The sequence below is a fragment of the Myotis brandtii genome, unplaced genomic scaffold, assembly GCF_000412655.1.
Source record: "Myotis brandtii unplaced genomic scaffold, ASM41265v1 scaffold400, whole genome shotgun sequence".
Taxonomy (NCBI): Eukaryota; Metazoa; Chordata; class Mammalia; order Chiroptera; family Vespertilionidae; genus Myotis; species Myotis brandtii.
This window is the reverse complement of record NW_005365373.1, coordinates 84,870-101,644: the sequence shown is the minus strand read 5'-3', so window position 1 is coordinate 101,644 and position 16,775 is coordinate 84,870. Positions and strand designations below refer to the sequence as shown.

The following is a 16,775-nucleotide window of genomic DNA, read 5'->3' as shown; positions in this document are numbered from 1 at the left end:
CCCTGAGTGTGTCCCTTATGGATCTGAGGAGTTGTAATCTGGATGGTCCCACTCTGACCCCTGGGTACACTGGCTCTTGGATCTCTAAGGAGGTGCTAATTTAGTCTCTGCCTGAGGCTACCTAGCAGGAGCTCAGCTGTGAAGGAATGCAATTTGCAGTTGGTTAGGTAATTTTCAGATTGCAAAGGGCCAAGCCTTTCATATGCAAAAGCTGGCGCACAACTTGGGCGGGGCGGTGTCCCAGGGGATCAACAGGGTGGAGCAAGCAGCTATGGCTGCTCCTCAGTCCTGTCCTAAGAGGCCCTGCTTCTCAGTGTTCCGGTAATCGCTGCAAGCACCTCCTAGAGAAAGCTGCCCTCGAGGTCTGACCAATGCCAGACAGTCTATCTCTACCCGTATGAGTCTGGGTCCCCAGAGACTCGCCTGGAACTGGAGTTCAGAGCAGTCGGGAGCTTGAGACTCCCTCCCAATTGAAAAAGACAACCGTGTCCTCAGCCGCCAGCCCTTTCCACATGTGCCTCCGTACCTCTGCCCTTTACTTCCGTACCTCCTCTGAGTCTTGGTATGCTTTTCTCTTTCCTTCTAGTTGTAGAATTTCCACTCAGCCAGGCTTCCTGTGGTTCTGGATGGTGTCTGTTTTATCTTTTAGTTGTAGTTTTGAAGTTGTTGTGGGAGGCAGCAATTTCCGGTGTTTACCTATGCCGCCATCTTGGTTTCTCGGGACTGGCTTCTTGCTGGGGCCACTGTTTGTGGGAGGTGGCTGTCACAACACAGCATAGGGAAAGAAGTTTTCATGTAGAGTGTGGGGAAGAGATAATCGTTTTGCAGTGGTCAAGGCCTTTAAAGGATGAGTGGACCTGAGATTAAATGGAGGCCAAAGAGTAATTCAAACATGAGACTAGGGCTGGTACATAACATTTCTAAACTCTCACCAGGATTTTGTTGTGACCCTTGTTGTGTCCTGGCTGTGGGGAGTTGCAGTCAGTCTTGTGGATTAGCTAAGAGGCTTGAGTGGTCATCTGTGAGACTCACTGGGCATGCTGCAGAGGGCCATCGGGGCTGGGACTTGATTGAAGGTTAAGGGAGAGATGTTGGCTGTGACTAGTGAAGGGAAATCAAGTGCAACATCACAGGAGGTGGGCTATGGATATCTGAGATCTGATTGTTGTTCTTAATAGTTGAGGTTGAAGAAAAAAAACAGTCAAGGCCTACATAGCAAGACACAAGACTGCCTCTATGAGTGAGGACTATCAGAGTCTGGTCAGTGCTTGATCCTGTTTTAATTTGGCAACCATCCTCTGGAGCACACATGCTGAGTAATAAGTAAAAGGCCAGGAGATGAACATGGGGGCTGGGACTGTGGGAGTGCAGGTTTGAGTGAGGTGTGGTATAAAGAGTGATGTGCACTTGGAGAGGGAATGTGAATTCATGGCCACAGCACCCTGACATTGACATAAGAGTGAATGAAGGAAGAGTGTATTTCTGGTGATGCCTGGATGTAACAAGAAGGTGAATTTTAGGATAATTGCCTGTAAAGAGGGGTGTGCTACATTCTAGGTTAAGAGCTTAGGTGCTGTTTAACTAACCACCTGCCTTTTGTTGTTGGGAGTGACACACTGGTTGATGGGAATGAGGTAGCATTCATCAGATTTACCCAGGCTTGTAAATCTCCACTGGCATGGGTAAGGAAGAAGGGTAAGAGAGAACGAGATTATGGAGGTGGTGAACTATAATTTTGGAAAAGAAGGTGATTAGGATAAAATTCATCCACGCCTCCGCATGTTTGCATTAGTTTCAAGTTGTGCCTCTGGGAATGAAGCTGTGAGAGAGAAGTGGTGTTCAAAGAACTATGTGCAGCAGATTGTGAAAAGTGATGGCCTCAGCACCTTGGGATTAGGGTCAAGAGGGTGAATTGTGATGCCACGTTTTTGGTGTCTTAGACCCGTGGTCGGTAAACTGTGGCTCGAGAGCCACATTCGGCTCTTTGGCCCCTTGAGTGTGGCTCTTCCACAAAATACCAGGTGCGGGCGTTGATGGGAATGAGGTAGTATTCGTCAGTGTTACCCAGGCTTGTAAATTTCCACTTGCATTGGTAAGGAAGAAGGGTAAGAGATAAGTAGATTTCGGAGGTGGTGAACTATCTTTTTGGAAAAGAAGGTGATTAGGAAAAAAATTATCCACGCCATGGAAAATTTGCGTTACCTTTGATATTGTGCCTCTGGGAAAGAAGCTGTGTGAGAGCAGTGTTGTTCAAAGAATTATGTGCAGCAGGTAGTGCAAAGCAATGACCTCATACCTTGGGATTGGGATCAAGCTGATGCAGTGTGACGCCATGTTTTTGATGTCTTAGAGGAACAATCAGAAGGACAAGTCTATTTCTTGAAGAGACCAGTATCAAATCACTCACACTATTTTTATCATCAATATCCCTCTCTAACCTATGGTTTTGACACCCACTCTATTGATAAGAGGCAGTGTGGTATACATGGGAGTTCCAGAGCTCAGGTATCTTCTGCTCAACTGTCTTAATTGTTGTGGGAAGAAACTATCAGCAGAAATATAAGAAGACAGTGGCTTTCATAGGATGAAAGCCTGGTATTTAACATAATATGAAGAGTGGAAAGAAAAGATGGGTGGGGATTATGACAGACTTATAAACTTAGGAGTGAATCTGATCATGGGCTGAACTGTCCCCATTATGACAGGATATGAACTTTAAGGACGTGGCCATTGCCTTCTCTCAGGAGGAGTGGGGGCTCCTTGATGAGGCTCAGAGACTTCTGTACTACGATGTGATGCTGGAAGTTTTTGCACTTGTATCATCTCTAGGTAAGACCTCCACATTCTCCCAGTGTCCTGAGGTGATGACCTCTCTTCCTTTATTCCTCAGCTGTAGCTTTCTCTCTCCCACAGCCAGAACATTGCCTCTGCTAATGTCCCCCACTGTCCTGTCAAATGTGCTGTGGCTGCCAGGGATAAGCTGGATGGGGAGTCCTGAGTAAAGGACTCCATGAACATCCCTAACACCCATAACCTCAAAAAGTGCAGGAAGTGTTAGGGAATCAGGAGTCTTGCAGTGAGCTTAATGGGTCCCAGCTTGTAGTTTCTCTTCATGGGAGGCTGACAGTGTCCACATGCATTGCTTCCACTTCTGCACTCTTTCTCTAGGTAAAGGTTCTTAATGGTAGCCTGTGCCATGTTATGGTCTTTACCTACATGAACCATGGGCTGTTCTCGTAAGGCCCCCATTCAGATGTTTGTAATATTTTCTTCCCTGAATACTATAGCAAGCTGTATTGCTCTGGCCCAGTGGAGACTGCTCATTTCTGTATCACCTGTTTCTCTGCCTTGGTGCCTCTGCATTATTCTGCAACATTATTCTTGCACATGAGTTATGAAGTGCACATAAGTGCTAATTACCAGCTATTCCATTATTGAATTTTACTTGGAGTAAGGCAGAATCAACCTCTTGCACAGCTCGCCCTGGTCCCCAGCAGATAAGCCATGCTAAATGCTGTTAGTTGAAGTATTAGCTGGAGATCCATATTCTATTCCATGTGGTGCTTGCCATGTTTGTGTCATATTTCTGGTGAGGCCTCTCTGTGTTGTGATCTTCATTAGCCCAGAAAGTCATGAGAGTCTCTTATTAATCCTTCCTGCACATCTCTTATTTTCAGACATTTTCATGGGACCAAGGTGTGATGTGTAACACACTTTTGCAATGGGAAGTCCCCCTGTCACACATTCAACAGTCATTTCCTCACCATTTCTCACTTTTCAGGTTGTTGGCATAAAATGGAAGATGAGGAGGCCTGTTCAATTCAGAGTGTATCTATACAAGGAGAGTCAAAGGTCAGGGCTTCTAAGACAGCTCCAGCCACCCAGAAGATCCCTCTGTGTAAGCAGTGTTTCTCTGTGTTAAAAGATATTGTGCACCTGACTGGGTCACATGCAGCATACTTTGAGCAGAAAGCCTTCTGTACTGATGTATGTGTTGGAGACTTCTGTTTCAGTGCAAACCCTCACCAGCAACAGAGGAATGAATGTGGAGAGGAGCCCTGGAAAGATGCTATGGACGGGGCCTCCTTTGTAAGCAGGTGCAGCTTCTCCTTATCTTCAGTGCCTTCAGCCAGCAGGGAGGTTGGGGAAGACTTGCAATACAACTCACAGCTTCCCCAGCACCAGGCCACTCTCAACACTGAGGAGCTCCACTGTGGCAGTGAGATTTCACAGGAATTGCTTGATGCAAGAAGTCCTCACCAGTGGGGTGAATGTGAAAACGCTGCCAGCCACAACCTGAAAGTTGTTCAATGTCAGGGTGTGTGTTCTGGGGAACTGATTTATGAATGTAACAAATGTAGGAAAGTGTTTAGACGAAACTTGAACGTCATTCGACATAAGAGAGTTCACACTGAAGAAAAGCGATACGGGTGTAATGAATGTGGGAAGTTCTTCAGAAAAAGACCCGCACTCAATAAACACCAGAGAGTTCACACTGGAGAGAAGCCATATGAGTGTACAGAATGTGGAAAGTCCTTTTGTCTAAGGGCTAACCTCGCTAGACACCTCAGAGTTCACACTGGAGAGAAGCCATATGAGTGTACAGAATGTGGAAAGTCCTTTTGTCTAAGGGCTAACCTCGCTAGACACCTCAGAGTTCACACTGGAGAGAAGCCATATGAGTGTACAGAATGTGGAAAGTCCTTTTGTCTAAGGGCTAACCTCGCTAGACACCTCAGAGTTCACACTGGAGAGAAGCTGTATGAGTGTAGAGAATGTGGGATGTCCTTTTCTCAAAGGTATCACCTCACTAGGCACCTCAAAGTTCACACTGGAGGGAAGCCATATCCATATGAGTGTAGAGAATGTGGGATGTCCTTTCGTCTAAGGGCTCACCTCACTGTACACCTCAGAGTTCACACTGGAGAGAATCCATATGCGTGTAGAGAATGTGGGATGTCCTTTTGTGAAAGGGATCACCTCATTGAACATCAGACTGTTCACACTGGAGAGAAGCCATATGAGTGTAGAGAATGTGGGATGTCCTTTCGTCGAAGGGCTCATCTCACTGATCACCTCAGAGTTCACAATGGAGGGAAGCCATATGAATGTACTGAATGTGAAAAGTCTTTTACCCAAAAAAATAGTCTTATTAAACATCTGAGAGTTCACACTGGAGAGAAGTGTTAAATGTGTGGGGAGTGTTTTATTTTATTCACTTAGAATAACAACAGTGATGGTGACTCTTTGGGACCTATTTTCCTGAATTTAAACCCCTTTTTAATGGAACATACACTCTGCTAGATTTCTCCTAAGTTTCTGGTACAAGTGAGGCTTGAAGGAGGTGAATTGCACTTGGTAAGATGCCCAGAACTAATACCTGATTGATTTGTGGCTGAAGAGATTTTGAGAAAGCTAACCCCTATTTTGTAAAACTACTGTTTGGAATTCTCTGCCATTCTTTAGACGGTCTCTTATTCTAAAAAAAAATAACTTTGCTTTCTAGCCTGCTTTAGCCTGCTTGAATAATGAGGAAGATAAACTTAGCTGTCTGACCTTGTAGGCCAGAGACTAGATACACCCATACTCTCAATGCCATGCCAGGTGTATTTTTTAATTGGATAGAACTGTAATGTTTTAAAGGCCACCAGCGAGATAACCACTAAGCACACATAGGGCTGGCTCTTTAATAAAAAGGGAAGTTGTGCTTGTAGCTCTGCTTAGAATTTGAATTCATTTCCTCTAAGCCCACTGCGGTGAATAAAGTGTGACTCCAAACTCTCTGAGCATTGCTTGATTTATTCCGGTTCTCTGTAACAATTTCCCCTTTACCACCTGGCTCACCTGAAGAGTGTGTATCAGTCCCAACCCCTGCGTGCTCAGGGGAAATGTATTCTGTGTTCTCACTTGTTCTTGAGAACATTATGATAACTCCAGCTCTTGACACGATCATTATTCATTTCTCTCTGATGGGGTAATGCACCTGGGTTCATCAAGGGCACCGGTCCTCAGCTAATAGGTGCTGCCTCTTTCACAGACATGTGGTTCGCACATTATGCTGTGATGAATTGTTCCAGGTTCTAATTCACCAACCTGCAAACCGCTTGCTGTCCTCTGTTCTGGTTTATGATCTTTTAGTAAAGATGTTTTTTTCTTTTGTACCTTTAATTTGTTATATTCACTTCCAGGGATGATTTTCAAGCACGATTGTGATCTGTCATCATGTAGATTTAACAGATATTGTGTGGATCCAAAACTTTCTGTGCTTTCGGAGGGATAGCATAATGCAAGGAAATAATTCCTTGACCAATATTGGTCATATTGCATTGCTGCCCAAGGCCGTGAAATAAAGACTGTGTGACTTTGTGGTTCTAACCTGCAGATTTGATCCTTGCCCCTATAGGGCTATGTAGGAGGCATCTATTTTTTTTTTCTCTCAGTCTCTCTCTTTCTGTCCCCCTTCCCTTGCACTCTGTCTAAAAATCAATGGAAAAATATCCTCAGATGAGGATTCCAAAAAAACCCAAGCATTCACCCTGGTGTCCTGAGATGGGGCCTCTGCCTGCACAGCCCCCCTTTGCTCACTCTTTCCTGCCCTTTCCTGGGTTGTTCCCACTGCAGCTGGGCTCACTGTCCCCTCCCAGGGTTTAGTAGAGAGGAGGCCCAGGCAAGGCCCTGGGAGGGGTTTGGGTTCTGTGTCTGCCTAAGATGTGCTGGCCAGGGCTCTTCTGTCTCCATCCAGTGCTCCCTCCAGCCTGCTCTTCCCCACCCCCAGGCACCTGGCCTGCTGCAAATGAACCTACTGTATTTGGGAGAAGCCCCGTGATGCTAGGGGCCCCCAAATCAGTTCACCTTTAGAAAATCCTGCCTTCAGCCAACCCACTCACACCTCTGAGGCCCACTGGTGTTTGAGTCAATTTTTTTCATTTTAGGGATTATTTTACACTTTAATTTTTTAAAAATATAGCACACCACTCCCCCACCCCATTGCACAGCCAGTCCTGGAGGTAGCATGGGTTCTCCAGGATATGGTGCTGTGTGTTTTCAATGGTGAGAACATTCTGCAATACAAGTGTTTCAGAAGGAGAGGCTTGGTCTCAATATAATTCCACATTCGGAGGATAGGTTGCGGTTGGTGTGCCCCCTCCCTAAGTTTTGCCTGTGCATGGAAGACCTGCAATGAGGGGATAGTTCCTGGATTCTGGGAAATAGTATGCTGCTGGGGTGTGTGGTTGAGGGGCATAGAGGTTGGGTGCCTGTGAACGTGTTTCTGCCAGCTCATGGGCCAGGTTCCTTGAGTGGATGGGCTGAGGGAAGTCTGTAGGGATGAGAACTTGAATCAGACTGGATGGAGGGTCAGCAGCCATGGGTGGGCATAAGGGACACATATAAAGACTGAGGCTGTGGAGACTGTTGAGCCCAACTGTTTCAGATTCCCCAAATACAGAGTCCCCTGTTCTTGGGAACTGGCATCTAGTGGAGGACAGTACCAATGGACCAGGATACCTGTGACAGGTGACAGCAGCTATGGGGAGAGGTGAAACCAGCGTTGGTCAGTGGGGTCTTCACTGAGGAAGTCTGGGGAGGGGTGGCAGGCTCCAGGTGGGAGCCTGCAGGGAGCCTGTCCTGTGCATTTGTGAGTTGCGGGGGAGGGGGGGGGTCACTCTGGCTGGTTTTAACAGCAAAGATCAGAAAGTGGTAAAAATAAATAAATAAATAAATAAATGGTGGCCAAATAGGCACAGGTTTTGTGCATCTCGTCCTGAGCCAGACTGGAAATACAATTAAATCAAAGAACATCCACCTGGCATTAACAAATTACATGCAGCTGAGCAGACAGTTTACAACAAGGAAGGGCAGAGGATGCCTGGAGAATGGCAAGAACTGGGAAGTGGGCTTGAAAAGGACTGCCAGCCAGTGGGCCCAGAGGGTGAGGAGAAAGCTGTGTTTTACCAAAGCTGTGTCCTTTCATGACGCGGGTATCACCCAACTGTGTAAGGAAAAGCCACAGGGCAGCTGGCTGCCAGGGAAACTGGACCAAAGGCAAAAGCCCCAAAAGGCTGCCCCATGAAAGGAGGCCCAAGCAGCGCGGTGCTGGGGAGAGACCAAAGAGCAGTTTCATTGTTTTGTCTTTGCATTTATTCTCTAAACCCAGAACACAGGACTTTTTTATTGCAAACACTCACCCAGGGATTTAGAGCTGGGAGAGAGGCACAGCCTTGAGGTGCCTGAGGAGAGGCTGAGGAGGAAAGCAGGGCAGGGAGACATAGCCAAGAGTCCTGCTTTGGGACATTCTTTTAAAAAATTCTTTATGTTTAAAATTATAACATGTCTCCTTGCCCCAATTGACCTCTCCCCAGCTGCTCCTACCCCCCAGCACATACCCTCGCCCCTTACTGTCTATGTCCAATGGTTATGCTCATTTGCAAGCATGCAAGTCCTCCGTTTGATCTTTTATCCCTTCTCCTCCCCGCCTTCCCTCTTAGTTTGGATGGTCTGTTCAATGCTTCTATGACGCTGCCTCTATTTTTGTTCATCAGTTTATGTTGCTCATTATATTCCACAAATGAGTGAGATCATACAATATTTATCTTTCTCTGACGGCCTTATTTCCCTTAGCATAATGCTCTAGGTCCATTCATGCTTTTGCAAATAGTAAGAGTTCCTTCTCTTTTTACAGCAGCATTGTGTAGATGTACCACAGTTATTTAATCCATTCATCTGCTGCTGGACATTTAGGCTGTTTCCAAATCATTATAACTATGATTGTGCTGTTATGAACATAGGGGTGCATATATCGTTTCTGATTGGTGTTTCTGATTTCTTGGGATATATTGCTAGAAGTGTGACAGTCTTAGCTTCCAAACCTAAACAGCCATTTCTCTCCATAAGAGCTAGCCTCTCCCAGTAGGCTCAGGGCCGGAGATACAGCCTGCCACACCCTGCATTTCGAGCTTTACAGAGGAAACAAAGGAAGAGGCCAAGCTTATTGGTCTGAATAGTCTCTAAAAGCCCAGTGACTGGATTGGAAGCAAGGCTCGTCCACCCTGCTATTTGGGGAATCAGACTGATAAAAACTCCAGGTTGCCAGCCAACCCCCATTGGTCTCAATACAAGGATCTCTGACCAGCCAAGACAAGAGTAATATTTTGGGACACATGTGGAGGAGCAACTCTGGGTCAGGAAAAAATAACCATCTTATTCCCTGAAAGAGAAACAGCACCATCCCCACCTAAAGCCCTGTCAGAAACAGATGCTTGAGTGATTAAATCTGAAGGCCAGACACAGGCAAGGAGGGCAGATTGGCCCTGCCTGCTTCCAGCCATGGCCTGTGGAGACAGACACAAGCAGAAGACCTGTGAATCGCTTGGAGCTTCAAACAGGGAGCTAAAAGCCAAAGGCAGTGACTGATAGGGCCAGCACCTCAGTACCTAACAGGAAGCCCAAAATTAGCAGACAGAACAGAAGAGTGGGGTCCTACACCAGCAGCCATGGGGCTTTAAAATTCACCCGAAGTGAACGACACTTCACTTTTTTATTTTCATTATCTTAAAAATTTTATTATTGTTTTTACTTTCATCTTATTTTCTATACCTTTTTCTTTCTCACTTGTTATTCCCATTTTTCATCTCTTTTACCCATTTTAGGTTTTGTATTTTCTTTCTTTGTTTCCCCTTTTTACAAATGGATCTACTTTATCTGCTTTATTGATGTGTTATTATTCTAGTCTCTGTTGGTTTATTCACATATCTAATTTCCTCTTCCCTGATCCTACTCCATTTCCCCTTCTCTTTTCTTTTTCTTCACTATGCTTTTTATTTTATTTCTCTCTTGTCTTGCTCTTCTCTTAATTTTTAAACTTGCTTCACTTCTTAAATGTAGGGCTTTCTGCTGTCTCCTCTAATCTCCTTTGCAAAAAAATTTTTATTTGCCTTCTCATTTCTTTTCTTCATCTTCTGTTGTAAACTGTTGTCCTTCCCCTATTTATCCAATTCCTTAACCTTATTTTCTTTATTTAAGCTCAGCATCTACAGATTTTGCCACTCCCATTTTTTTCTGGGTGTTTCTTATTTGTGCCTTTTGCTTTGTTTGTTTTGTTGTGTTTTTTCTTCCCCTATTTTTTCTTTTTTTTCTCCTTGCTATCATTCTTGTTCTCTTTTCTCTTTCCTAATTATCTTTCCTCTGGTGGTCACTTTTGTCAGGGTTATAGGTGCCTTGTGTACATTCGTGTTCTGTTCTTTCTGTGTCATGTCTTATCCTGTTGTATTTTGTGCATTTGTCCCAGCGCCTCCACATCTGTTGGCACAACGTGGTAGGAAGCCAGCCACATAATCAGACACCCTGAGAAGAGTCTCCATTTATGAAATGGACAATAACATTCAAGACCTAATTACATCAGAATAACCCAAATATTTCAAGTAGGATGCCTCCCTAGAATACCCAGTCCTGGTGACCTGAGAGACTGCACCACTAGGTACTACAAAACAGCTAGTACATAAGCCTAATTGAAAAAAATCTGGGCAGCATATCAGTTTAATTAATATATAGAATCAATGATAAGGGCAAAGAAAATGGGGAATCAAAGAAACAACCCTCAATGAAAGTCAAGGAGGAATCACCAGAAAAGGAACTAAATGAAATGGATGCAAGCAGTTTGTCAGAGGAAGAGTTCAAAGTAATGGTTATAAGGATGCTCAAACATCTGAATGAGAAATTCACCAACATGTGTAAGAATCAATGGAAAATGAGGAATGACATATATACAACAAAGAACACAATGGAAGGTTTCAATGGGAGACTAGAAGAAGCTGAGGACTGAATCAGCCATATAGAAGACACAGTAGAATAAAAACCACCCAAGCAGTGCAGCAACTGGAGAAAAATAAAAAAGCAGGAGTAGAGTCTAAGACAGCTCTGGGATAACATGAAACAAAACAACATGCACATAATAGGGGTTCCAGAAGGAGAGGAAGCTGAGCAAGGAATAGAAAACCTGTTTGAAGAAATAATGAGAGAAAACTTCCCTGACTTTGGGAAGAAAACAAGTCACACCAACCCAAGAAACACAGGGTATCCCAAACAAGATGAACCCAAAAAGACTGACACTAAGACACATCATACTTGAATTGGGAAACATCCATGAAAAAGTAGTAATCTTAAAGGCTGCCAGAGAGATATAGAGTTACGAACAAGGGATCTCCCATTAGGCCATTAACTGATTTCTCCTAAGAAACACATCAGGCCAGAAGGGAATGGAATAAAGTATACAAAGTGATGCAAAGCAAGGGACTGAATTCAAGAAAACTCTATCCAACAAGGCTATTATTAAAAATTGAAGGTGAAATCAGGAGATTCACAGACAAGGAAGTTTATTACCATAAAGCCAGAAATGCAAGAAATGCTAAAGGGGCTGCTGAAAAAAAAAGAAGAAATAGAAAGGGAAGAAGGAACTCAGGCATAAACAATAAAAAAGGCAAAAAGCAAGTACCTACCATTAATAACCTTAAACATAAATGGATTAAGTGTTCCAATCAAAAGATATAGGGTAGCTGGATGGATAAGAAAACATGAACAATATATGTGCTATCTAGAACAGACCTACCTCAGAACAAAGGACTCACAGAAACTGAAAGTGAAGGGAGGGAAATTTTTTTTTCCCAGGCAAATAGAAATGAAAAAAACAAATGCTGAGGTAGCAATACGTATATCTGATAAAATAGACCTCAAAATGGAGGCCATAACAAGAGATAAAGAAGGCTACTTCATAATACTACATAATACTTCATAATACTTCGTAATACTACTTCATAATACAACAAGAGGTTATAACTTGGGTAAACAGATATGCACCCAATACAGGAGCACCTAAATATATGATAAAACTTCTGCATGATATCAAAGGAGATATTGACAGCAATACAATCATAGTAGGGGGCTTTAATACCCCAGTGACATCACTGGATAAATCTTCTAGACAAAGGGTCAACCAAGAAACTGCAATCCTAAATTTCTCACTAGACTAGTTGGAACTACTTGACATCTTCAGAACATTCCATCCCAAAAATATGGAACATACATTCTCTTAAGTGCACATGGGACATTTTCCAAGATAGACCACATGTTAGGACACAAGCTAAGTCTCTACAAATTCAAGAAGACTGAAATCATATCAAGCATGTTCTCAGACCACAATGGCATGAAATTAGAAATCAGCTACAATAAAAATGCTCAAAAACAATCAAATATATGGAGGCTAAATACCATGTTATTAAACAATGAATGGGTTACCAAAGAGATCAAAATAAGGGGAAAAGATCCTGGATACAAATGACAATGAACACACAACAATCCAAATCCTATGGGACACAGTAAAATCTGTCCTGAGAGGGAAGTTCATAGCACTATTAGCCTATCTCAAAACAAGAAAAACTGATAATAAGTTATCTAGCACTACAACATAAAGAATTAGAAAGAGAACAACAAGAAATGCTCAGAGAAGTAGAAGGAAGGAAATAATAAAGATCAGAGTGGAAATAAATGACAAAGAGACCAAAAAGACAATACATAAGATCAATACAACCAAGAACTGACTCTTCTAAAGGAAAAACAAGGTTGATTGACCTCTAGCCAGGCTCACCAGGAAACAAAAAGAGAGGACCCAAATAAACAAAATCAGAAACGAATGAGGTGCAGTAAAAACTGACCCCACAGAAATACAGAAAACTGTAATAAAATACTATGAAAGACGTTATTCCAACAAACGGGACAACCTGGACAAAAGGCCCATATTCCTAGAAAAATACAACCTTCCAAAACTCATTCAGGAAGAATCAGAAAACCTGAATAGACCAATAACTACTGACAAAATTGAAGCAGTAATTAAAAAACAAACAAACAAACAAACACTCCCAGTGAATAAAAGCTCTGGTTCAGATGGCTTACCAAAACAGAGTTTTACCAGATATTCAATGAAGAACTAGCAACTAAACCCCTCACACCATTCCAACAAATCCAAGAGGATAGAACACTTCCAAGCTCTTTTTACAAAGCCAGCATTGCTGTAATTTCAAAAGCAGATAAAGACATCAAAAGAAAAAGAACTACAGGCCAATATCCCTGATGAACCTAGACACTAAAATCCTTGACAAAATTTTAGCAAACCAGGTCCAGTAATACAATAAAGACATCATACATCATGACCAAGTGGGATTAATTCTGGGGATGCAAGGCTGGTACAATATTTGCAAGTCAATAAATGTGATACAGCACATAAATAGATAGCAAGACAAAAAATAGATTGCAAAACAAACACCACATGATCATATCAATCGATGCAGAAAAAGCATTAGACAAAATCCAACACCCTTTTGATAAAAACTCTCAGCAAATTGGAAATAGAAGTAACACACCGCAACATAACTAAGGCCAGATATGACAAACCTGCAGCCAACATCATAGTCAAAGGGCAAAAACTAAAACTATTTCCCCTAAGAACAGGAATAAGAATATCCGCCTTCACACTCTTGTTCAAAATAGTACTGAAAATTACTGGCCATAGTGATCGGACAAAAAGAAGAAATAAAAGGCATCCAAATTAGAAAGGAGGAAGTAAAACTCTCATTCGCAGATGACATGATATTATACATAAAAAACCTTAAAGACTCAATAAAAAATTACTAGATTTAATAAATGAATTCAGAAATGTAGTAGGATATAAAATTAGCAACCAGAAATCTATGGCACTTTTTATACAATAGTGAACTTTCAGAAATAGAAACTAAAAAAACAATCCCATTTATCATTGCAACAACAAAAAAGTGAGATAGTTAGGAATAAATCTAACCAAGGAGATAAAAGACATGTGCTCCAAAAACTAGAGGACATTGAAAATAGAGATAGAGAAAGATATAAACAAGTGGAAAATATACTATGTTCAAGGATTTGTAGAATCAACATTAAAATGTCCCTATTACCCCAAGCAGTCTACAGATTCAATGCCATCTCTATTAAAATACCAAAGGCACATTTCACAGTCCTACAACAAACACTCTAAAAATTTACATGGACCAAAAAAGACCCCAAATAGCTGCAGCAATCTTGAGAAAGAAGAACAAAATTGGAGGAATCACAATAGCAGTTATCAAGTTATACTACAAAGCCACTGTAATCAAAACAGCCTGGTACTGCCACAAGAACAGGCATATAGTTTGATGGAACAGAATAGAGAACCCAGAAATTGACTCAAGCCACTGTGCTCAATTAATTTTTGACAAGGGAAGCAAGAACATACAATTTAGACAAGATAGTCTGTTAAATAAATGGTGTTGGGAAAATTGGACAGGTACATGCAAAAAGATTAAACTAGACCACCAACTTACACCATACACAAGAAAAAACTCAAAATGAATAAAAGTCTTAAATGTAAGATGTGAAACCAAAAAAAAGTCCTAAAAGAAACCATAGACCATAAATCTCAGAAATTTCTCATAGAATATGTTTACCGATACATCTCCTAGGACAATGGAAATTAAGGAAAAAATAAACAAGTGGGACTACATGAAAATAAAAAGCTTTGCATGAAAAAGAAATCATCAGGGAAACAAGAGAGCCCATTATATGGGAGAACATATTTGTCAACAATATAACTGATAAGGGGTTAATCTCCAAAATATATAGGAAACTCATACAAGTTAACAAAAGCAACACAAAAAAATCCAATAAAAAAATGGGCAAATGACCTAAATAGACACTTGTCCAAAGTAGACATACAGAAAGCCAAGAGACATATGAAAAAATGCTCAAAATAACTAATCATCTGAGATATGCAAATCACAATGACAATGAGGTACCATGTCACGCCTGTCAAAACAGCTACCTTCAACAAACAACAAGTGCTGGTGAGTAAGTAGAGAAAAGCGAATCCTCATACACTGCTGGTGGGAATCCAGACTAGTGCAGCCACTGTGGAAACAAGTATGGAGTTTCCTCAAACAACTAAAAATGGAACTCCCATTAAAATATCCCAAGAAATCAACAACACCAATCAGAAAGAATATATGTAACCCTATGTTCATAGCATCACAATTTACAATAGCTAAGATTTGGAAACAGCCCAAATGCCCATCAGCAGATGAGTAGATTAGAAAACGATGGTACATCTACACAACAGAATACTACGCTACTGTGAAAAAGAAAGAACTCTTACCATTGGCAACAGCATGGATGGCTCTGGAGAACATTATGCTAAGTGAAATAAGCCAGTTGGAGAAAGATAAGTGTCACATGATCTCACTCATATGTGAACTCTAATGAACAACATAAACTGATGAATAAAAATAGACCCAGAGAGCTTTAGCAGGTTTGGCTCAGTGGATAGAGTGTCGACCTCCAGACTGAAAGGTCCTAGGTTCGATTCTGGTCAAGGGCCTGTACCTTGGTTGCGGGCACATCCCCAGTAGGGGTGTGCAGGAGGCAGCTGATCGATGTTTCTCTCTCATCGATGTTTCTAACTCTGTATCTCTCTCCCTTCCTCTCTGTAAAAAATAAATAAAATATATTTAAAAAAATAGACCCAGAGACATAGAAGCATCGAACAGACTATCAAACCTCAGAAGGAAGACAGGGGTGTAAGGGAAGAGATCAATCAGTGAACTCATAGGTGTATATTCATAACTCATGAACACAGACAACAGGGTGGTGAGGGCCTGGTTGGGGGTGGCAGGAGAGGAGGGAGCAGGCTGGAAGAGTTTAATGGGGGAAAAGGTGGACCTATGCAATACTTTCAACAATAAAGATTTTAAAGATAATAAAATAAGAAATAAAGAGATTTAGTATTAAGCATGTTATTTCAAAAATTAAGAACTGTCAACACATTAAAACTTTTAGGGCCCTCTTGGTGTGGCATGTGGTGTATGGTGTGGGTATGGGAAAGGGAGCAGGGACTGAGGAGGATGCATTTGAACTTGAGGGGTTAGAGGATGTTAATGTTCTGTCTTTTCTCCAAGGTCATAAAGGTGATCTTTCTATTTAAGAAAAAGAAATTTCAACAGGTTATTTGATAATAGTACCACAAGTCTACAACTTAATGTACAATGAATAGAAGAAATCAAACCACCAAGAAAATATTTTTAAAGAATTGTCCCAGTGTTTGAGCATTGACCTATGAACCAGGAGGTCACGGTTCAATTCCCAGTCAGGGCACATGCCAGGGTTTTGGGCTCGATCCCCAGTGTAGGGCATGCAGGAGGTAGCCAATCCATGATTCTCTCTCATCATTTTTTCCCCATCCCTTTTTAAATTGTTTTATTGCTTAAAATATTACAAAGAGTATTATATATGTCTCCTTTTTTTCCCACACCCTTGACAATCCCCTGGCCTCTCCTACCCCCCAGTGTCTTATGTCCATTGGTTATGCTTATATGCATGCATACAAGTCCTTCGGTTAATCTCTTCCCCCCCACACCTGCCCCCCAACACTCCACGACCTTCCCGCTGTAGTTTGACAGTATGTCTGAGGCAGCTCTGCCTCTGTATCTATTTTTGTTCATAAGTTTATAATGGTCTTTATTATCCATAAATGAGTGAGATCATGTGGTATTTTTCTTTCATTGACTGGCTTATTTCACTTAGCATAATGCTCTCCAGTTCCATCCATGCTGTTGCAAATGGTAAGAATTCCTTCTTTTTTACAGCAGCATAGTATTCCATCCTGTAGATGTACCACTGTTTTTTAATCCACTCATCTGCTGATGGGCACTTAGGTTGTTTCCAAATCT

General features: G+C 42.0%; 1 protein-coding gene across 2 annotated transcripts in view; it reads left to right on the top strand.

Annotated features, from left to right (window-relative positions):
* Positions 1-5,482, top strand: part of LOC102253904 (zinc finger protein 501-like) — an 8,066-nt gene extending 2,584 nt beyond the window's left edge. Inside the window, exons 2-3 of one of the 2 annotated variants that reach the window (XM_005873245.2) lie at positions 2,706-2,829; positions 3,782-5,482. In XM_005873245.2, the coding sequence (XP_005873307.1) occupies positions 2,706-2,829; positions 3,782-5,190 (1,533 nt within the window). In that variant the 3' untranslated portion in view covers positions 5,191-5,482. The remainder of the gene's footprint in view (positions 1-2,705; positions 2,830-3,781) is intronic. The other variant, XM_014545342.1, reaches the window with a different exon arrangement.
* The last annotated feature ends 11,293 nt before the right edge of the window (positions 5,483-16,775 follow it).